This window comes from Anser anser (assembly GCF_964211835.1).
Source record: "Anser anser genome assembly, chromosome: 15".
NCBI lineage: Eukaryota > Metazoa > Chordata > Aves > Anseriformes > Anatidae > Anser > Anser anser.
Genome location: NC_139736.1, coordinates 3210040 through 3231164, shown reverse-complemented (window position 1 = coordinate 3231164; position 21125 = coordinate 3210040). Strand labels below are relative to the sequence as shown.

Below are 21125 nucleotides of genomic sequence, written 5' to 3'. Positions count from 1 at the left end.
GCCCCACGGAGCTGCGTGCAGCGCCTCTCCACATGCTGCTGACACACGAGGTAGGAAACTCGGAGCTTTTTTTTTTTTTAATGAGCACGCTGGAGGCTGAAATTCAAGCGGATTAACAGCACTCCTGCGCCCCTGGCCATCGCTGCCTGCCTTTTGCTCCTCGTGCTCCCAGGTCTTCGCGTGGAACAGACCCAGCGGTTTCAGGGCTGCCAGCTTGTGTGATGTTATCTGCGGTGCTCGGGAGGCTTTTTTCCTAACGTCCAGCTCTGCAAGTCTTGCAAATCCCTTGGTTTTCTTTGCTGCCTGAGTTGAAGCTGAGTCCTGCCAGGCCGGCTTACAGAACCGGGGCTGCAACGCACCTTGCGAAGGCTCAAAGCCGGCTGGCAAGGCACTCGCCAAGCAAAGCCCAGGATGATACTTAAACCTTACAGTGCACAGACCTGGCTGATACCTCTTTGTTTTCCTTGGAGCTCATTCCTACCAGGTTTTCTACTCTCTGGGAGCTTTTAGGCCCCCCACAGCAAGCCGTTTCATCCTTCAGCATGGACTAGAAAAAGAAAGAAGCAAAAAACAGAATAAAGGTACTGTGCTGGGGAGGGAGCTGGAAGGAGCCTCGGGGAGCTCCTCCATGACCCAGCACGCCTCCCTCTGCTCGCCAGGTTCATCCTGCTTTCGTTTAAAATCAGTGCTGATGGGAAGACACAATCCAGCAGCCTCACAACCCTTCACATCGCATCCCTGACGTTTATTTTTAAATGATATAAGCGACCCCTCTGAGGAAGCCCAAACCTGCGTCCCTGCTACCAGCACTGCCTGGATTTGGATGGGAAGCCCTGCGGGGATATTCCCCTGGCAAAAAGATGTGCAGCTATGGCATGGTGCTCAGAGGCTGCTTTTTGCTCGGGGTTAGCGGGATTAACGCTATCTTGCATCCTTGAAGCTCCCCTATCCTATGCTCGTGACCTGCCTCGGCCTCGGAGCACGAGAAGAACAAACGTGGCTCCGAGAGCGTGACCTGGCCGACTGCAAAAGTAGCTGCGGAGGTTTTGCAACCAGCACGTGACGCCATTTGCTTTGGCAAAGCCGCCTCCCCTGCTCCAGATGATGCCATCCTCCCTTTTGACGGGCGGCAGGCCTGCAGGAGCTGCCCTCAGCAGCATGTCGGGCTTAGTCCCCTGCTCTTCAGCTTGCAGCGAGGGAGGGAGGCGTTTGCGCAGAGATAATGGGCCGCCTTGCCCTCCAGAGCTGTTTTCTACCTTCCTAAACACGCTCTCTATTTGCATTAAACGTGATGCGCACTGGAGTTTTCAGGACTGGTAAATAAGCCTTTTAAGCATTTATGATGCTGGGCCACGACGAGCAGCACGGAGCCGCCAGAAAATGCAGTGATCGTGGCATCCGTGCCTGCTCCTGGTGGCAGGGGAGCCCCCCGGGGCCGCGGATCACCCTCCTGGCAGGGGGAGGACGAGGCAGGGGGTGTCCCTGTCGCGTGGCACGAGTCCTGCGGCCACCCACCATCGGTCCCTTTCTCCATGTGCCTCTGAGTCACGTTCGTCACAGCGTTTATTTCTGGCTGTGCTGCAAGGCAGCGTCCCGGCTCGGCACCCGAGAGGACGCCGCTTGCAGCCAGGCTTTGTCCCGGTACCTGGAAACGCTTTTGTGCGCCAAGCGGAGCGACTGCCGTGGGGAGGAGCTGCCCTCTTCCCAGGCAGGGACGGATGGGCTGTGACCTACTTTAATCGCATCCCCGGCTGCTGTCACGAGGATGCCTGCGATCGTGGGGCAGAGGGGGCCTGGGGGGTGCCCCCCCAGCATTGGGGAATGGAAATGGGGGAAACAGGGCTTCCCCCAGCATCTCCCCACGCGTACCCGCCGGTTTGCCAGCACAAACACCAGCGGCGCCCGCTCCCTGCCCCGGCCAAAAAGCCCAAATCCACCAGCTCTGGCCCAACTGGGAGATTTGGATGATTCCCCGAGGGCTGCACAGCCGCCACGTCAGCGGGGTTTGCCCCAAGATGCCAAGGCAACCGGCGCTGTTCTGCCCACCCTTCCCAAAAACAAAGGGCGCTGGCTCAGGCACTCAGCTGTTGCCGCGCAGGCGGTGCCGCGTGGTGGGAATAAACCACATGAACTGGAAAAGCACTCTGGAAATGGCCCCGCAGCGCGGGGACGGAGGTGTCATACAGCTGGAAGTGGTTTTAACCCGCGGTGTGCTCAGCACCGGGGGCAAGGGGAATCTGCTGCGGGTACCGGGGGCACCGCTCCTCCCGCGGGGATGCGGAGGAGACCCGTGGTCAGGTTTGCACAAACAGGAGCTTATATTGCGAAAACAGAAAGCGAACCAAACCTGCAGCCCAAATACAGCCCCAAAAGCCACACGGAGCACAAAGCAATGCCTGGAAATTGAGAGAGGAGCTGAGCTTTTCAGGTCTCTGGGCCTCTCTCGGTGGCACACAGCGACCACATTTTGTAACCCCTTTCCCACAAAGCAGGGCAGGGACCTCATCGAGCAAACTGGGTCGCTGCTGCAGCGCTCCCTTCGCCCGATCCCCAAAATCAGCCTGGAAACTGGGCAAGTGCAATTGGGGCAGAAGCGGGCCGGGGGCCGGCAGGCAGCGGGAAGCAGCAGCGGCGCAGGCGGCTGCGCGGCATGTCCCCGTCCCCGTGCTGGAGGCTTTGTTCCTCCTGGCAAAAGCAGGCAGCAGGGGGAAAATGGTCCAGCGGTGGCCAGCAGCAAGCACCGCTGCCTGCACGCCGCAACAAAAGACCTCGCTCGTTAAAAAAAGGGAAATAAAGCCTAAAACCATCCCGCCGATACCACCAGCAATTGTTAGCCCGGTCATCATCTTCACAGCTTCTTTTGCCAATAATGACTTTGCCTTTCTGCCAGCGCCAGGGTGGGTGTTATTTAGGTCAGCTGGGGGTTGGAGCAGCTTCTCTCCCTGCCCGGCAGCGGCTCCGTCGGGGGCACGAGGTGTTTTGGTCCACCCGGAGCTTTTCCCAGCCACGCTCAGCCTGCTGGCAGCGCGGGTCGGAGGGGACACGGGCTGCTGCAGGCCACGCTCAGTTCCCATCATGAGCGTGGTCACTTCTGCACAAAACATGCCGTGGTACGTAGATCGATGCCGTTTACAACACAATTGTTCTTGATACCAGATCCAGGAAGTAAACAAGCTGAGCGTAAAAGCAGCACGCTACTGAATGACAGCCGGCCCCTTCCCGGCGCCAAATCTGGTCCCGGGGGGGTTCTTTCTGTTGCAAAGGTGCTGCCCTTGCTCTGCCTCTGCAGAGCGTGCTTGGACCAAAGGCACCACAACCCCAGACACCCTGAGGGCCTCGCTTTGCATCTGCCAAATCCCCCTTTTGGCACACGTAACACGGGTGGTGCCGTTACAGCTCGGACAAACGCCCCAAGGCCCCGAAGGTGGGAAGTCTGTAAGCTCCCTAGGTACAGAACCACCTGTACGTATCTGCTCTGAGACGGGGAGTTTGCAAGAGCACGCAAATGGGAGCAAGGGAGGGCTCCAAAGGCAGCACCCCTGGCTCATTGTATAGTCAGAGCAGGGGAAGATGTCGACAAGGTGGCTAATGCCAGACAGGGACACGGGATGGAAATGTACAGGAGGATAGAGGCGGTCATGTCCCGTGTCACACGGTAACAGCCATAAACACAGCGCAGGTAGGTAGTGCAAAAGTTCAGGAGCTGTTTTCCCTGATAAGAGCCCCGGTGATGGAAGTTCCCTGCTTCTTGCTGAAAGAACATGATTGTCATGAAAATCATCGCTGCACCAAAGCAATTAAGGATGCTTGCCTCGTGCGGTTGACTAAGCAGGTCCCCTCCGGTCACAGGTCACTCTGCATTGCTTCTCAGGAACACGCCGAGGCTGATAACGAAGCTCAGGGCTGGGAAGCACCTAATTGCTTAATAAGCACGGAATATTCCTTTTCTTACAAACAAAGTATCCCTTTGGATGGAAAACTGCCTGAGACCATCGCAGCATCGACCTGTGGACAAGACCGAGGAAGCATGCCCTGTGCTAGCAGCCACCGTGCACAGCCCGAATGCGACATGCAGCTCGCTCTGCACGGCTGGATTGGAGAAGCAGGAAATCTGCTTCCATCAGTGCAGCCGAGCAGAAGCGACTCGGGAAAAAAAGATTAGAGGGGAAAGTGAAAGGAGGAGAGCAGGAGAGCTGTGCCCCTCCTGGTGAGAGCAGCCCCGAGATGGCAGTGCCCATGTCCACGGGTCCATCTCTGGGCAGCTGGAGCCCAGTTTGGGGCTGGCTGCTGCCTTCACGTGAGAGCAGTGGGCAGGATCACGCCTTCCCAAACAGCACGGCCTCTCCTGGCTGGGGCCGTGGAGGGCTCAAGGAGCCGGGGATGGAGCCTGAAACCATGCCGTGGCTCCCAGGGGAAGGACTTGCCTTGCTTGAATAGCCTGGGGTGCAGTGCTGGGACAGGTCAGGCCTCCTTGACCCTCCCCATCGGTGCCTCACCGTGATCCGGTGAGCGCCACTGCCCCAGGAGCTCAGCAGGACCCCTGGGAGCCGGGATCGTCCCCCCATCAGCTGTGTTTTTAATTAAAGGCCGGACCCAAGGCTTTGCACTGCTTCCCAGACAACAAGCAGCTGTGTCATCCGTGCCTGAGACCGCCGAGACATTCCCCAGCGAAACCCAAGCATGCCGTGTCACTGAGACACGGGCAGAGCGCACACATGCCCCCCGCACAGCCTGCACTCCATGATGGCCACATTCACCGCGAGCTTTCCTGGGGTTTCTGCAACAAGAAGCGGCGGTGACAAACGCAGAAGGGCAAGGGCAGGTCTCGGTGTCATTTCCAGGAAGGCAGAGCTCTTAAATACATGTGCAAATTCCAACCTGAGATCTCGGTGCCTGGGAAATTACCCGGAGTACTAAACAACCCATTAGCTCTGACCCTGGCATAATTGAATCTGGAAATTTAGTAGAGAGCCTGCCTCTCCTCACAGCGTTGAAGATAAAGCCTATCAGATCGCAGATAAATTGCTGGCATTGAGGAAATCTTCCGCAGTAAACCTCTCCGCTGCACTCAGAACGTCAGAGGACGTATTCCCATGGTGTAGGGCGCATCAGTCACACAACGCTATTAGCACGGGTAGTGTTTAAACAGATCGCAGATAAGAGTTTGAAGAGGCTGCTCGCTAAGTGCACAGGTAATCCTACTCTCCTGCACAGGAAACGGGGGCTTCTTAAAAACAGGCTTCATCTCGTTTATTGTTTTCAGGAGAAAATGAAAAGATTCTGCTTTTGGGTAAGATCCGTGCTGTGCCAACAGCCTTCCTGCCACACGACTGCACGCAGGGCAGGGGAAACTGCCCCAAGAGTGGGGCAAGAAATGCTGATGCTGACGGTTTGCTCTCCTGACCACAGCCACCTTGTTGCATCCCTCTGCCTGACTGGGGTGTTCCAAACCCCGGAATAAATCTGCTGGCTGGAGGGATCCAGGTAAAACCAACACGCCGGGGCTGGATTCAGCCCTGCAGAGCACACAGCCCTCGTCCCCGTGCCCTGCGGGGGCACCTCTTTGGGTTTCCACAGAGCGGAAGAGTTGGATCCTTACCAGTGGCTCCGCACGCAGTTGAGCATCAGGATAACGGTGCCCAGGCAGTAGCAGGCGGTGTGTGGAGAGCCGCAGACCCGGCTGAGCGCTCGCGTTTTGTGCTCCCATCTCGCCACCTGAAGAGACAGCAGAAAGGGAAAGGGGTGGTTGGAGGCGCCAGGTTGGAGGTGCTCAGCGAGGCTGAGGCTGCCCCGGGGCCACCGAAGCCAACGGGCTCGTGTGATGCAGCCTGGTATTGCCCTCCTGCAAGGAAGGAAAACAGATCCCAGAGCAGGGGACGGACCGCAGGGCCCCCCAGCTCTGATTTTCCAGGTGCTGTGACTTGCACCCAGCCACGCAGACCCTACCAGGCGGGGGCAACCCCTCCCAGCCCTCTTCCAGAAAAATCTGCAGCGCTCCCCCCAGCTCCCTCCAGGTAAGACCTGCCAGCTTGGCACAGATAACTGCATCCCTTGGATGTGCTGAACCAGCTGGCCTTCGTCAGCGCTCAGCAATTTTAGCCATTAAGGACTCGCCTGAGCTCCTCACCCACCTCCCAGCACCACGCACGCTGCTCCGCGACGGCCCCGGCCCCTCGCATGCCAGCAGCATCTCCAGGGAGGTGTCAGCATCCCTGCCAGCGCGCTTCCCTCTGGCTGCAGCGTTAAGCCCCAGGTCTTACAGAGCAGCAGAAGCTGACGGCCCCCCGCCCCAAATGCAGCCGAAGAGGTGCCCCCTCGCCCCGGGAGGCTGCTGCGTGCGGGTGGCTGGAGCTGCTCCCCAAATCCGCAGCTCTGGACCCACCCGAGTCACCCCATCCACGACCCTTGCTCCCAACCCGATCAAAATCCCTACGGCCGGTATGTTTTCTACCTTTCCGCATCCCCCAGCAAGCTGCGGCTGGATTTATCGCCTCTTTTAGGTTTCAGGCCCCAAGCTGGGGCCCTCCGCATGGCTCGGATCAGCCCCCACATCCCAAGCACACCCAGGCAATGAGGCGAGAGGCGGGAGCCAGGGGAACGTTTCAACATCAATTTGCTCCTCAGACACGGCCGGCTCTTCATTAGCTTCAAACACGCTCCGCTCCCTCGCACGGAGCCTGGGCAGCTTTGGGGGGCACCAGCAACCCGGCTATTCATCCCTGCTGAGTGCATTTGGTCATTTATTGGCTCCGTTTAAGCAGCGAGCAGGGAAGGGCGGCTTTGCAGGCACCGCTCTCTTCCCAGGCTGATGCAGACGCACAAAGTGCCAGTGGCGGAGGGGGGACAGCCGCCTTCGGGAGGGGAGCGAGATGAAAACCTCCGATAAGCAGGGCACCGATTTCGCATGCTGAGAGCTGATTCAATTAGTTATGCAATGATTGCTCCGAAATTACAAATCCACTCATGACAGAGAGAGCTGCTTCACTGCCTTTTCCTGGCTGGTATAAATAGTTTGTATTCTAAATTGAATTTAAAACACCGTGCGTCATGCTGCTGCTAAAACGGGAGCTGCTGTTTGAGCGCTGCGAGAGGGGAAAAAGAAATGCAGGGTGAGTTACCACCTTCGGAAAGTAAAAGAAGTGACCACACAGGTGACTGAGTCACAGCCAAAAAACACGGCCGCGTGCCGGCTATCTCTGCGAGCCTCCTAATTCCCTGGAAATTACTCTGACGGCGCTCGCTCCTGGCTCGCTCCGAGAGCTCGGCAAAGCATCTCAGCCGGTGGCAGAGCTGAGGCTGAAGGCCTCCAGGAGCCATCCAGGCAGCCTCGTAATTACCCTCGCCGCTACGAACGCTCGTCTGGGCAGCGAGAGAGCAAGACGGGCCAGAAGGAAGGAGCGTGTTTCGGAGCCCTTCGGGGCACCAGCTGGCTCCGTGCCGCTCGCGGTGCAGCCGAGCTCGTGCTGCATCGTGCAAACTCCCGGCTGGGAGCAAAACACCAACTTGTATTTGGCTGTTGCAGCCTCCAGATAGGACCCAGGACTCTTTTTCCAGGCACGCCACGAGCCCACGCATGAGTCACCAGCAGCAAAGCTGAGCGAGAGCCTGCGTGGAGCCTTCCCGGGGGGCTCCTGCCAGGCCCCGTGCTGGTATTTCGGCTTCCGAACAATTAATTTGTTCCGGTTCTGGTTCTACTCCTCGAGCAGCTAATTAGTTCTGGCTCGGTTCTACTTTTCTAATTTTAGTCATCTGCTCGCTAATATTAGCTCTCGTTCGACCTACGGCTACGCAGCTGGCTTCATGGTTTTATGAAACCATCAGCCGACGTGTTTTTATTTACTGCGCGGTGGACGCGAGATGATTTTGGCACCCTCCGTGGCTGCAGCTATTCCCGGCACGGTGCTTGCTCCCCGGCCAAGGCTGGCAGCCCTCATTCCCACCACCGTGCCCAGGCTGCCCCAGTGAGCACGGCATTGGGATGGGGAGCCCCACGCCCATCGCGGTGAGCGAGGGAAGGCAGCGCTTGTAGTTTTCCAACCTCCCGGTTTGGAAACGGAGCAACACAAAGCTTCCCGACTTACCCGAGGGTCAAAGCAATAGAAAAAAATTAAGGCTCTTTCTCCAAAGCCCTGTCCTTTCACTTTAGGAAAACTCGCTGATGGCTGTAAGCAGTTTTGGAATGTTTCCCCCATTGCTCGTTATCGAAATAAATCAGCATGCGGATGTGGCTGCAAAGCCGGGTGTGCTCCTGGGCCCCGTGTTCCGCATTTGGCAGGCTGCAGCTCCCAGGGCATCGCTCCCCCCCTGCGTAACGCGGGGCTGCCTTCTCCGAACACGAACCGAGCCATCTCCCCAACCTCTTGGGCGAGCGCGTAAACAAAACTGAAAGCACCGGCATGCATCCCCCGTGGCCGCCCTGCTACGAAGCAGGAAATGTTCTGAGCTCTCTGTTCTTTTTTTGGGGTGGGTAAACCTTCCCGAGCCACCTTGAGACGCGCCACAAATAGCCATTGGAAAAGCAATTTCATCTCACGAGCTTGCCTCCGCCGCTGATCAACGGGAAATGCTCTTCACAGCTTTGTGTGCACGGCAGACCATATCCTCTCATTAATATTTAGTATTTGTTTCAAGGAAATTGATTTATTTATTTTTTTTTTGTCTGCCATCCAAGGAAGCTGGCTTTTGAACGTGCTACATTTTAATTTTTTCAACCCCAGCTTTGAAACGGAGACTTTGTTCTGTTTTGCATGACTCCGTTTCTATATCGGGCTTGCCCCAGAGGTAGGGAACGAAACCAGACACCCCCAAGGCTCGCTGTCACGTCTCGATGGTAATCAGCTGGGCCATGTCCTCACGCTGCCCCATTGCCTTAGCACCACAACACCGGGTGGGCACTGCTGAATTTAGGCACGCGGCATGCCTGGCGGGCTGGGATGGATTAGCAGCCTTCTTTCACAAAGGGAAACTGAGGCACCGGAGGGCCGAGGTGTGCAGCTGCTTCCCAGCTCTCTGGGATTGGGGCGGTGAGGCTGTGCCCACGTCCTGGGAAATCCCAGACCCGCTGCCCACTCGGGGAGATGCTCTGCCCGCTTCTGGGGACGCTCCTGCCCTGGCCAAGCATAAAAACAGTGAGTGCAGATGTCTGAGCTGGACGTAAGATGATACTAAATAGGATATGCTGTCCCTATTGTACCCGTCTCACAGTATTAAGGGTTTCATCCCACCATGTAAGGACAAGGAAACAGCCCACCGAGGGACACAAAACTCAAACATTTCATGAAAAGCCTAGAGGAAGAATAATCAGTTCCCCGGAGCATCCGTGCACCCCAGTACCAAGACAATGTGTGTGCATAGAGTGAGCCCTGGATGCGTGGGCAATTCAAACTCAAAAACCTTAAGACAAGAATGACCTAAGCAATTTTTTTAGCTTTCCCCTTCAGCCTGATCTCTCCCAGGCCAGCATCCCATGGATGCTGGGCTCCATGCTGCTGCTGGGTTAGGAAAGACCCCGATGCGAGCTTCGAGGGCTCCGTGCGAATGTCTCCTGCAGCGGGAGGCATGCCCCTGCCGGCTCGTAATGCCACGAGAGTGTAGGAAATCAGACAGTCCCCTTACTGCTCCTCCAGAGACCAGGGGCACCAAATCATTCCCCTGCTATGAAAAATCAATTTTCTCATTCCGAATCCCTGAAATCCTTCATTAAAGCAGCATGACATTCTCCGCTCTCTGCCAGCACTTGGGTGCCAGAAAATGACCTTGCTTGCAGCTCTTGCAATTATCTAACAGACAGGGAGAAAAGAGATATGCCTGAGCACCCAAACTCTGACTAAGGCACTCAAAGGAGTTATGTGAGTGGGGAGGATGCGACAACGCGGGGCAGAAATAGCTGAGCGGGCTGAAAGCACACGGACACCCACCGTGGGGCTGGGAGCCCCAGGGCTGGCTGACCTTTCCAAATGCCAAGCAGCCGGCGTTTCTGGCTGTCCCAAGTGACGGCAGAGGAAATGAGGGTGGCCTGCCTGACCTTATCCCTCCTAACAAACCGTGTGTGAGCCGGCAGTGCTTGGGGTGGGTTTATTGGGCAGCGCTGGTTGAGCACCGGGGCCAGGCTGAGAGCTCCAACGTGGGCTCCTGCGGCTGCTCGAGGCACGTGTCCTGCAGTTCCTAGGGGAGAAAACCCCTGCTTTTCCAGGAGACTGCAAACCTTGGCAGAGACAGAAGGAGGGACGCTGAAGGGCTGACCCTGGGGAGCGTCGTGCCATCTTCCACGCGTGGTATTTCAGCCACGGGGCTGCTGCTCCCCTTTCCAAATGTGGCTGAGGATGCTGTGTGCCCGTGCGCAGCCCCATCCGAAATGCCCACCCCGGCACCGGGCACGGCAGAGGCTTTCCGAAGGCATGTGCTGCAACGCCCCGGGGACCGGCGTGCCACCAGCAGCAAGAACATGATTAGCGGGAGCTCTGGGCAGCGAAGGCAGGAGAAAAAGAACAGAACAAACCACGTTTTAATTTGTACAAGCTGGTAATTATAGTTGCTATCTGTCTGAAATCTCTATTGAGTTTATTTAAATATGTTCTCCATGAAGGCCATTCAGACAGGAATTATCAAGGTGTTGCAGCAGAGGAGATAATGCCATGCAGTTTTCAACAGATCAAGGGCTGATTAGGAGGAATTAATTAGCTGCTTAAACAGCCCTTGACTCGCTGCAGCAATTAGCCGTCCCCTCCCCTCAGTCACGTTCCTCGTGCAGCCGCGGCGGCGACACGAAGCGCCCGCCAGCAGAACCGCCGGCCCCACAGCGCCGATGAGCCAAGGACGTTTTTCCTCTCCCGGTTTTTATCAGGCTGGTCCTTCATCATCCTCCATCCACCGCCTCTCACCTGCTACGAGCCACCAGTTCCCAGCTGGGCTCCGCCGCCGGCATCGCTCAGCGGCCTCAGTGCCCCGTGCCGCCGCAGCGCCGCCTGCCTCCCTCTGCTGAGCTGTCCCCGGCCGGACCTTTTCCAGAGGCAGGAGGAAGAAGCTGGTGCTCAGCCACGAGAGCCCTTTCTGCCCCGTGGTCCCAGGCTGCCGGCTCCTGGCAGCGCCCCAGAGGGCTCAGCTTTGTTTAATTGCTTCCTCCTGCAGCCGTGGCTCTGGACCGTCTGATCCGGAGAGCGAGTTATTGCTCTGAAGGCTTCTCAACTCGCAGGCACTCAATTACGGAAAGCCATGAGATGGTAATGGAGCCCGAAAGCTTTTTAGCAAATGATTAAAGCCCTGCAAAGTTCCCCCACTAAGTACTGGAGCAGCAGCTTCCAGTTCATGCAATTAAAACGCTGCAGTGATATTAGAAGAGACAGGCACCATATTAAGAGTTCTGTGTAAGCTGTAAGGCAACATAAGCCAGAGACTTGGCTTGTCAATGCTTTTTTTTTTTTTTTTGTAACACACCAAGAGATGAGATGTAGGTTCTTTCAATGGCAAGGGCTCCGCAGCCCTGGGACCGCCAGGATCAGAGAAGACCCGCAGTGGGGGCACAGAGAGCTTCCTACCACCCCGTCCCCAAAGGGCATCCATCTCAGGGCTCAGGTCACAGCCTGGGGGTTTTGGGCACCCCAAGCCTGGGAGAGGAGGACAGGGGGCCGCCCTGGGAGGCTACACCCATCATTTTTCTCACTTTCCCCTTTCCCCATCTGTACGATGGCAATAACAGCTGTGGGAGAGGCGCAGCCGAGTGGAAAGGCTTAGCGGGTCCGCGTCTGCCAGAGCTCCGAAAGGAAGACGTCGGTTCGACTCAGGAAGACTTTTCCATTGCCTTCCACGAGCTCTGGGTGTGGGGTTTTTGTTGTTTGTTCCAGCCAAAAGAAACAACAGCGGGGTTTAGGAAAAAAGTCTGCGGTATGCGGGCTGGCTGCACAACGAGGCGGCGGTGTGGGAACAGCCAGCTGGAGCAGCACGGCCGCACGCACAGGTGACGGAGAGCTCCGCGAGGACACAGGCACACGTTTGCAGGCTCTGGCCGTGGAAAGTGAGAGCATCCAGGGGCTAAAGAAGAGAAATGCGTACAAGGGAAAAGGAGGTCGAGGCTTCTCCCCAAAGCCCAGGGGCGGGTTTTGTCCTGTCCGTAAGGCATCTGCCGGTGCGGCCCCGGTGGCGTGGGGTGCTCGGTGGGACCGGGGACGGCTCCTCTCCGGCAGCACAGGGCACGGCAGAGCTGCAGCACTCAGCTGTGCCAGCGTGAGAGACCCATCGCCAAAACGGGGGAGTCAAGAGGGGGAAATTAGAGCTGAAGTGCTCCTTCTAGTGATTCCTGCCTGAAGAAGCCGCCGCGCCGCAGACGAGGGGTCAGTGGGACCCAGTCTGAAGGCTTCGACACGGGGGGAAGAGCAAAGTGACTACACTTACTGAGAAGTAGAAAGATGAATGCAGAAGAAACCCAGCCTGTCTAAACCACGGAAGAGTTTCGCCTAAAAAAAATAAACCCACATCCTTCCCCAGGGAAAGCAGCTGGACTGAAATGGCACAGGTCACCTCAGCGAACGGCCTTGAGGTGGGGAAACAAAACAAGCCGGCAGGTAAACAGACAAGGGTTTCATAAGGACTGGGTACGCTTTACCTCAAAGCCATCCCTTGAGATTACCTCCACACGAGTCTTTACCTTGAATCCACTCATGATAAACAGCTAGATAATAAATTTCATTTCTCTAATAGTGTTTATGGGATTTGTCAAAGTACCATCTCATTAGCTGCCTGCAATAAAAACAAGCCCCTGCTTAAGCGTACGCCGCGGCAGCCCAGGCCCGCAAATGTTCCGTGAGCAATATCCTTTCCTCTTCAATAAAAACAAAACCGACACGGAATACGGGCCGCATTCGCCGGCAATTTCCAACACAAGATCTGAACGGCTTCTCCTCAAGGCAAGGAGCTCATGATTTATGGCCGAAGGGCTGGAAGCTGAAGGCAGGCGATTTCGCGTAACCGAGGCCGCGCTGCGTGAATTCATCCTGGCAGCAGGAACCCTCGCAGGCAGCTCCCCGGGACCGGCCAGGGGAAGGACGACGCTCTGCAGCCGCAGGGATCGCACGGCCCTAACAGGCTCTCCCGGCCAACAAACCCCGTGGAAAAAGTCTTCAGGAGATAATGACTTCTCCAGAGCGCAGCGCGGGCTGCGGGAGGCCCCTTCCAGCCCGTCGGGGATGGGGTGCGGATGGCCCAGCATCGGGAGGGATGCAGGGGGATGCGTGCCTGATGCGGTAATGCATCCTAATAAAACATCCTCCTGAGAGCAGGGAAGGCAGAGGCTGCACCTACACGAGTATCTGGGGCTATGCCAGAGCCCGCAAGGATGGCAAGGATTGCTGCTGGATGAGCGGCTGGTTCGCAGGGCACGAAGCATTTTCCCCAAGGGGGATTCTGCACATTTTATTTTTGTCATCTTCCGTGCTCAGACGACTTGGCCCCCACCCTGCTTCCCATCGCACACAGCTCCAACCGAACCCAGCCAGAGAGCAGCACGTCTCTTTACTTTCATACATTCTTTGAAGCTCGGAGCGTTTTCCCCGAGCAGCACAGCCCTGGCTTTGCTCGTGCAGTCTGCAGAGCAAAAGATTGCCTTCCCAATCCACCTGGAAGTGGAGGTGCGCGTCAGCCCCTCGCTGGTTTAACTGTTCTGCCCCACTCACGTCCTGTACCCGCTTGTTTTGTGTTTTTCTTCTGTCGCTCATGCCCACGCAGCACTAAATAAGCAAAGCTGGGGAAAGTGCCTGAAGTGCTGTGCACGCAGCCGCTGCCCCGAACCCGGCCGTCTACCCAGAAGACCCATTTTCAAACAAAGCAGTCCAACAATAGCACTGACGATGTTTGAACTGGCACCGATACATAAAGACGGGCTCTGTGCTGCACCACGCTGTCAGCGAGCGCTCGGTACAAACGCCACGTTAGAAGACAGCAAACGTCTCTCTTTTTTAAGACTTCCCTTCTATTTTTGCACCTCCACTCTGCTGCGTTCTTTCCAAATCAGGCCCTGGATCCCAGCTGATCCACGGGGCCGAGGTCGAGTCCCTCTGAAGGCGCTGCAGGCTTCAGTGCCTTGGCTTTGGTCTGAGATAGGGGCATAAAGCTTTCTGTCTTTGTCACAAAGCTCCTCTCTGCTTTCCAAAGCTTCCCAATTGTTGCTGCAAACCTGCAGCTTCAACCACGATCGCAGCTGTAAATAAGGCCAGCCTGATCAAAAAACAGCTATTCTAGCCGGAATAAAAACGGACAGACTTCAGCAAATGCATCCAGAAATATCCTTTACCGAACCAAGACAAGCCTTTCCCGGTTCCAGGTGAAAAGAGATTGAGGTCACCCAACGACTCCAACATTTCTTGCAGCTCCTGATTAATTGCAAAGACACTGCCATAGAGCTACCCTGGAGGTGTCAGCTAATGCACGTGGCTCTTTGCTCTCCCCTGTGACCCACTGCAAGCAGAAGCATCTCAGGATGCAAACACATCGGCGCGCAGACACAGCCCCACGTGCTGCCTGGGCTCTTCTGTTTGCTGTTTTCAGGCCCGGGCATCGTCTTTGCAGTTTGCTCTCGTTAATAAGCTTGCTTGGATTCCAGCTCAGCCCAGCTCATTACCCACCCCGTTGAATCCGACACTAATTCAGGATCACTCCTATCGCTCCAAATAAATAATAAAATTGCCTCCACGCAGGGGTTGTTTTCTTCCTCTCTCCCCCTAATGCAGGTCTGGTAGCATCTCGTGTATCTGTTAATGAAGTCCATTATAGCCAGAGTTTCTCAGCAAGTAAAAATTACAATCATTAGCCAGTGACTGACGAGAGACAGAAACACCATTTCTGCCCAGGCTCGCAATAACAGTACGCCGAGTACGCGTCCCAGCGAGTCGAGCCTTGCTCTCCCGGCATACGGTACCCAATGTTCTTCATTAGCACCGCTCTTTTTAATGGAGCAAGGCAGCGTCCTGCGGCAGGTCGCAATTACATGCAACAATTAATTCAGGGAGAAACAATGACGGGCATCGCAGAGGCACATTTTGCAGCAGGGTTGCCAAAAGGTGAAACGGGAGAGGATCGGGAACATTTTACAGCCACAAAACCAACACAAGCGGGGGCACGGTAGAGGAGACATGACTGGCTTCCTTGTGAGCCACTTTGTAATTTTTGTTTCAAATAGTAAAGAAACGTAACGATTATTATTTTTTTGGTTATAATACCGTAATGGCCAGGACCTGCAGTCTCAGACCAGGACTTCTTGTCCCATTTACGCACAGCACGCCAAGCTGGCCTGCTTCTCCCACAGCCGTAGCCGCTCTCCTGCTGCCCTTTTGCGAAATTAGGGTTTAATTCCCTGGAATAAGCCTGCTAATAAGGACTCCCAACACACCCATCCTTCTGGACAGCATGTACCCGCTCATCGCTCTCCCGGAGGCTCTGACGGGAGGGAGGGAGGAGGGGGGGGAAGAATAAATATGCCTGGCAGAGCACAAAACGCCGCAGAAACCTAACACCCCTTCACAGAGTAGTGAGACTTCGCTGGAAGAGAGGTACTCGGTGCTCCGGGCGCGCTCTGCGGAGCCCAGCCTCCGGCCGAGGGCCTCCGGGCCTCCCGGGGCCGAGCGTCTCACGTTCCCCGCTCCGTGTTAAGCCTCCCCTGGGAACATCTCCCACGGCGCCGAGGACACGCATGTTTGTGATGCCGCTGGCGTCCCCGCGGCCAACAATAGAGAGGGACACTTCGATCTTTATGTAACACGGGCGGCCGCGTGCTCCGTTCCCCTTGTCCTCGGGGAGGGGACGTTCGCACCGCCCGGCACAACACGCAGGGCCCTGGCCCAGGAAAGCCTTTTTTTTTGATGTTTTGGGAAGAGGATGTAGCCTCTTCCCAATGGACTTCATGTTTGTTTTTTTTTAATCCAGTGCTTCCACTTTGCCCGGGCTCCAAAGGAGCCAGAAGAGTGCAGGTCTTACCGGGCACATGGCACTGCTTATTAGACCAATGTGTGAGCGAAATAAAGCGAAATAAAGCTCGCACTAACCAGCTAAAGGGTTAAATACAATAACCAACCCCCTCAGGATTGCTGCTGTTATAACTGGGGCTCCTGTGGGTGCTTACGGGAGGCCCCAGCTGCCCCCACATGCCCCTAGGTACTTGCTCAATGCAAGGAACATAACCCAAAAGCCAAGGGAACCATCAGTGCCCCCCAGCCCTGCGATGTGCACTACAGGGGAGCTCCTCCTCCGTTTTTTGAAGCCTCAAAGCCCAGCACCGCGACATGCAAGCCCTGCATATCATGCCCAGCCTGGCTGGAGTCGCCCACTCCACACACCTGTACCGGAGCACAGGTCCCAAACAGGACCCAGGACCCCCGCGCACCCGCACGGCGCACCCTTGCAACAAGCCTGCAGCATGGACCCGTGCTCCTGCCGGTCTCTGCTGATGGTTACAGGCAGGAAAATAATGTTCCTCAATTGGGCAATGCATTTATTTTGGCTTCCGAGTACATCAATCTCTGGAAAAATGATTGCACGCCACAGACTTGAAATGAAACTAATTCATTTCTGCTCTCCAGCCTTGGGAATCAAATGAGTAACTCCACAGTCATTAAAACAACGTCCTGCTAAAAACAAACAGGAAAGGGCACTTAGTAGGAACGCTTCGCAGTTACAAATACCGTATCTCAGCTGAGGTCATCCGGTTTTCAGTACGAACAGCCACGCGTGCCCCAAGGTGCTGTGATCTGGGATTACTCCAGGCCTGTTACGCATGCACACGTAGCCGTGCTCCCCACGGCAATGGGAGGTGCGGGAGACGTTTCCACGGCTCTGGTGCTTGGCACACCTCGTAGTTTCCCTCTCGCCACCGTGAGCATACAGAGTTTTATTATTTCACATGGACCCTTGTAGAAAACTTTGGCTCTCCACCTCAGTGCGATCTGAAATTCAAGACCAATCTGGAATACCAGAGAGCTGGAAAGAAACCAACTTCCCAGTGCAATCCACGCACAGATGGAAGGGATTTATCCCAGTTCAAAATCCCCAGTGGGACTTTACAGATTGAGCGTCTAGCGTTGGACTCACCACAAAAAACACAGCTCTGGGGGACGAGGCAGGAATAGAAACATCAGGACCATGTGGGGCGATTTTGGGTCCCTTGTCTCTTCACTCGTGGGGAGGAGGAAGCTAAATTTGGTCCTTCTAAAAGGGGTATTTCTATGGCACGGGGGAGGCTCCATCCGGAGGTCGTCACGGATAGCACCAGGCAGAGCTGATGCTGGATGAAGAGCGGGAGGTGAGAAAAGCAGGCAGAGTACTGTACAGGATCATAAAAGCTGCGTGGACTTTTTCCTTCCCTGAAAACGTCTTTGTGCTTTTATGGCGAGGAGCTGCTACAATTACAGCTCCTTTTTATAAGCGAGGCCCAGGGCAGATAATGAGGAAACCTCCCACCGCACAAAGGCGGCGGCGAAGGTGTTCTACAAGCCCTGATGCTCAGGCTTTCCCGCAACGGCTGAATGCAGAGAAAATTGCTAAAGCCCATCTCTATTTCACCCACTTGAGGCTCACAGCCTGCTTTTTCTTCCCAAAAGTGCAAAAAAGGATCACACCGAAGTGCGTGTGCCCACGCAGACTGCGAGTGAAAGCCCTTCAGCCAGCCAGACGCTGCTCGCACGCCCCGACCTGCAGAACGAGCCCGGCACTGCATCATCTGCTCTGGGGGAGTAAAATGGGGAACAAAAAAGGGTTTGCAGGGAAAAAAAAAAAAACACACAACGAGATATTGTTAAATCTGGACAACTGGGTAATGCACCGAGGAGGTTCGTGATTGCGACGGTACATGGGAAAATCGAGAGCTGCCGTCAGCCTTCCTCTGCCTCACCCCCAAATTCGCTGGGAGATGGGGGGAGTCTAACGAAGCCGCACACAGCTGTGCAAGCCTGGGGCTGCCAGCTTTTCTGGCAAGGAAATTCTTAATTTTCAAGGTGAGTTGCCTCTCTTTCCTTGCACATGAGCAGACAGGGAGGATGGCTTGGCAGGGAAAAGGAAAACCAGCCAGTGGCTCGCTGGGTAGGGCCATTTCATCCCACTCTGCAGCGGGATGAAATCCCCTCTGAAATGAATGCCCCATGCTCTGGCCAGCCTGCAAGGTGCTCTGCTGCTCCCATCCCTCAACCAAAAGCACCGCCCGGCGGGCTCTGCAGCCACAGCTCGTGTCCTCTATTAACGTCAGCTCCAAAAACTGACTGCCTGTCCCCAAGCAGGGGGGTCAAAACTCTGCAAGGATGCCTTAGAGAGGGGCAGGGAAGGGAGCCCAGGCAGGCAGCACCGGGGGGAGTGCAGATATTTGTCGAACTGAGACGAGGCTCCCAGTATTTGCCAGGAACTGGTGCCCAGTTAACGCCGTGGTCGAGCTGCCCAGTTTCACCCACGAGGACAGGGATGTTGGATTCCTCTGCCAAGTGCCACTTCCAGCTCCTTATGCCGCAGGGGATAAAATACGGTTCAAAAGGAAGATGAGGGCTTTACTTCATGAGTTACTAAGCTACTTCAGCACCCATTTCCTACCGCCACGGGAGCAACTGGAGATCAATGCTCCCTCTGAGCTCGTCAAGGGGGAAGGAAAACCAGAGATAAGAAGGGTGCATTTTTGCGGGGGTGCTAACCCTAAGCCTAAAGCCCGGCTGACCCCCGTGCCCCAGCAGACTGCATGTCTCTGCCTTTCTTCGTCAAAGCAGCCTATTTTGGGAGATGCTGTCTTTCTGGGAACTGGGCAGGCTTCTGCTAAACAGGCTGCCCCGAGGCACAGCCGGAAAACAGCGAGCTCGATCTGTGACCGTGGCAGAAACACGCCTGGAAAGAAGCCCGTGCACGATCCCAAGGACAGCCCATGTCCCAGCTCCGATGTCGGGGCTCCGTAGCCCCCAGCCCCAAAACTGGGCACGAACACTGCAAAGCCCCCGGCTGCCCCAGAGGCCTCGCTGCCTTCCACGCCTCCTGGGCTGGGTAGATAAATCCACCACCACTTCCTTTTTTCCTTCGTCCCGTGGGATGTAGGTGGTGATGGGAGAACGTGTCTTGCTGCAGTATGCAGGATAGGGATGGAGGGGCAGAGAGGAAAGGCCTCTCCCAGCTCCTAGGGTCTATAAATAATCCTCCGCCGCACAATGAATTGGGACTCTTAGCTTAAATGTATTTTTTCATCCTTTGTGCGTGTGCTGACTTACTCCAGCAGGGCTGCCAGCATCCCGCAGTTTATTTTTAAAACGCTAAACAAGAAAAGTCCGGTATGTGCAACAACCCCTGGGTTCCTAGAGAAGCGTTTGGCAAAAGCTAAAAAAAGAGGGCTGCTTCCCGGGCCACTTTGGCCGCGATTCACAGGGAACTATGAGGTGAGAGACAAGATCCTGACGTCAGTTCAGAGAAATGCTGAGCGGGCATGGCGTACCCAAGGTAGATCCTAAATTCCTGCCTGGAAATGGTTCGGGTGCCCAAGCATGGGCTGGTACCGGTGCACGGTGGCTGCTCGAGTGATTTCCCCTACCTGGCCAGGCTGGGCTCCACGCTCCCCTTCCGCAGCAGGCAGCTCAGCCTGCGAGGATATAATAAAGACACTGCACGGCTTTTTGAGGAGGAATGAGGTTAAAACACCTGGCTGGGAGGCTGCTGGGGAGAGGGAAGCGGTGCTGGGCTGGAGGACGCGGCTCCCCCGCCAGGTGATGTAGCTCCTAATCGTGCCGCTCCAGCCGGCAGGCTGGAGGATGTGACCCAGTTTGGGCGCCTGTTATGTGGCTCGCAGCGGTGCCGACACGCTGCAAACGCTAAATTTAGCGGCCAGACAGGTGCAGAGTTACGGTGCGGAGGACGGGGGACTCACAACAGGACGAGTCCCGGGGCGTTCGTTACGAGAACGGCCGGGGGAAATCGATCCCAACGCGATTACAGCACCGCTCCGAAGCCATCGCCGCCCGAGTGGGAAGCGTTACCCAGTCACTCGGAATAAAATTGCCACTAAATGCTGTTTGGGGGGGGGGGGGGGAAAAAAGCAAATCCTCGCTGTTTCTCAGGCATTGTAGGAAATGAAAACGGCTATTGCCGCCTGGCAGAGAGTCCAATTATGAATAATGTGGATTCTCTCCCCGCACAAAGGATGAAAGGGAACAGAGCTGGTGGTGACATTTTAAGACCGGAGATGTAAGAATGAAGCTGGGCCTCGTCGTGAGCCCAGCTCTACCCCAGCAAAGAGCCGCTTTCCGCAGTCAATTGCCTTGCAGCGTGGCTCAAAGCCCCGCTATTGATCTGGCATCTGCTATAAGCAGATAACCATTGTCACTGTGCCACGGCTTCTACGATGGGATCTAAAAGCGCTTTCCAGAGACGTCTGAGGGCTGTTTTCCTGCTCTTACCCACAGCTGCGCACAGGCAGAGGTTTTATTCGAGGAGATCACGAAACTCTTGCAGATTTGCAGAATTTTCAGGCCCGAAGAGAGCATTAAATCACCCGCTCCAGCTTGCTCATTACCCAATCCTTCAAACCTCAGCCACCCGCCCTGCACCGAATGCTCGAGCTGTGTGCAGCCGAAGCCGAGCAGAGCCCCCCTCCGCCAGCAGCCCCCCCGAGCCCTCGCCCTGCTGCTGGCTGCAGGCCAATTCATACGCTGCAATTTCCTTCCCCCGGCCAGGTACTAACGCACCGCAATCAAGCCACCTCTCAATCTCCCCCTCCTGCAAGACAAGCAGCGAGAGCTGCTGAAATCCCTCAGCAGAAGGCGTTTTTCTCCTGCCCCCAGAAGGTTCGCGAGTTCTGCTCCCGGAGGTCTCAATCCTGACAGCTCCCAGCAGCAGGGAGAGGTTTTAGGCAGGCACCTTCCTCCGAATTTAGCGAGAAGTGGTCAGGGGGAGGTGAGATTGGGCTGCCGGCGTCTGCAAACTCCCCCTCCGCCCCACTCAAGCGCTTCTTATCCACTTGGCAGCTCTCTCTAGTCTCCAAAGAAGGAGAAAAGGAAGGGAAATTAAAAATAAACGAACCAAGAGATACACATCCATCAGGAGCCAGGCGTTGTCAGCCCAGGTCCCTGTGCAACTACTTCTTTAATCAAAACCTCATGCAGTTTAAGCACTTGACAGAAATTCTAGAA

At 55.9% G+C, this 21125-nt stretch overlaps 1 protein-coding gene across 11 annotated transcripts in view; it reads right to left on the bottom strand.

Moving 5' to 3' along the window:
* PEMT (phosphatidylethanolamine N-methyltransferase) overlaps positions 1-21125 on the bottom strand; it is a 39997-nt gene that overhangs the window by 12059 nt on the left and 6813 nt on the right. For 10 of the 11 annotated variants that reach the window (XM_083799605.1, XM_083799598.1, XM_083799600.1 and 7 more), the window contains one exon: positions 5600-5715. In XM_083799605.1, the coding sequence (XP_083655731.1) occupies positions 5600-5715 (116 nt within the window). The other variant, XM_083799603.1, reaches the window with a different exon arrangement.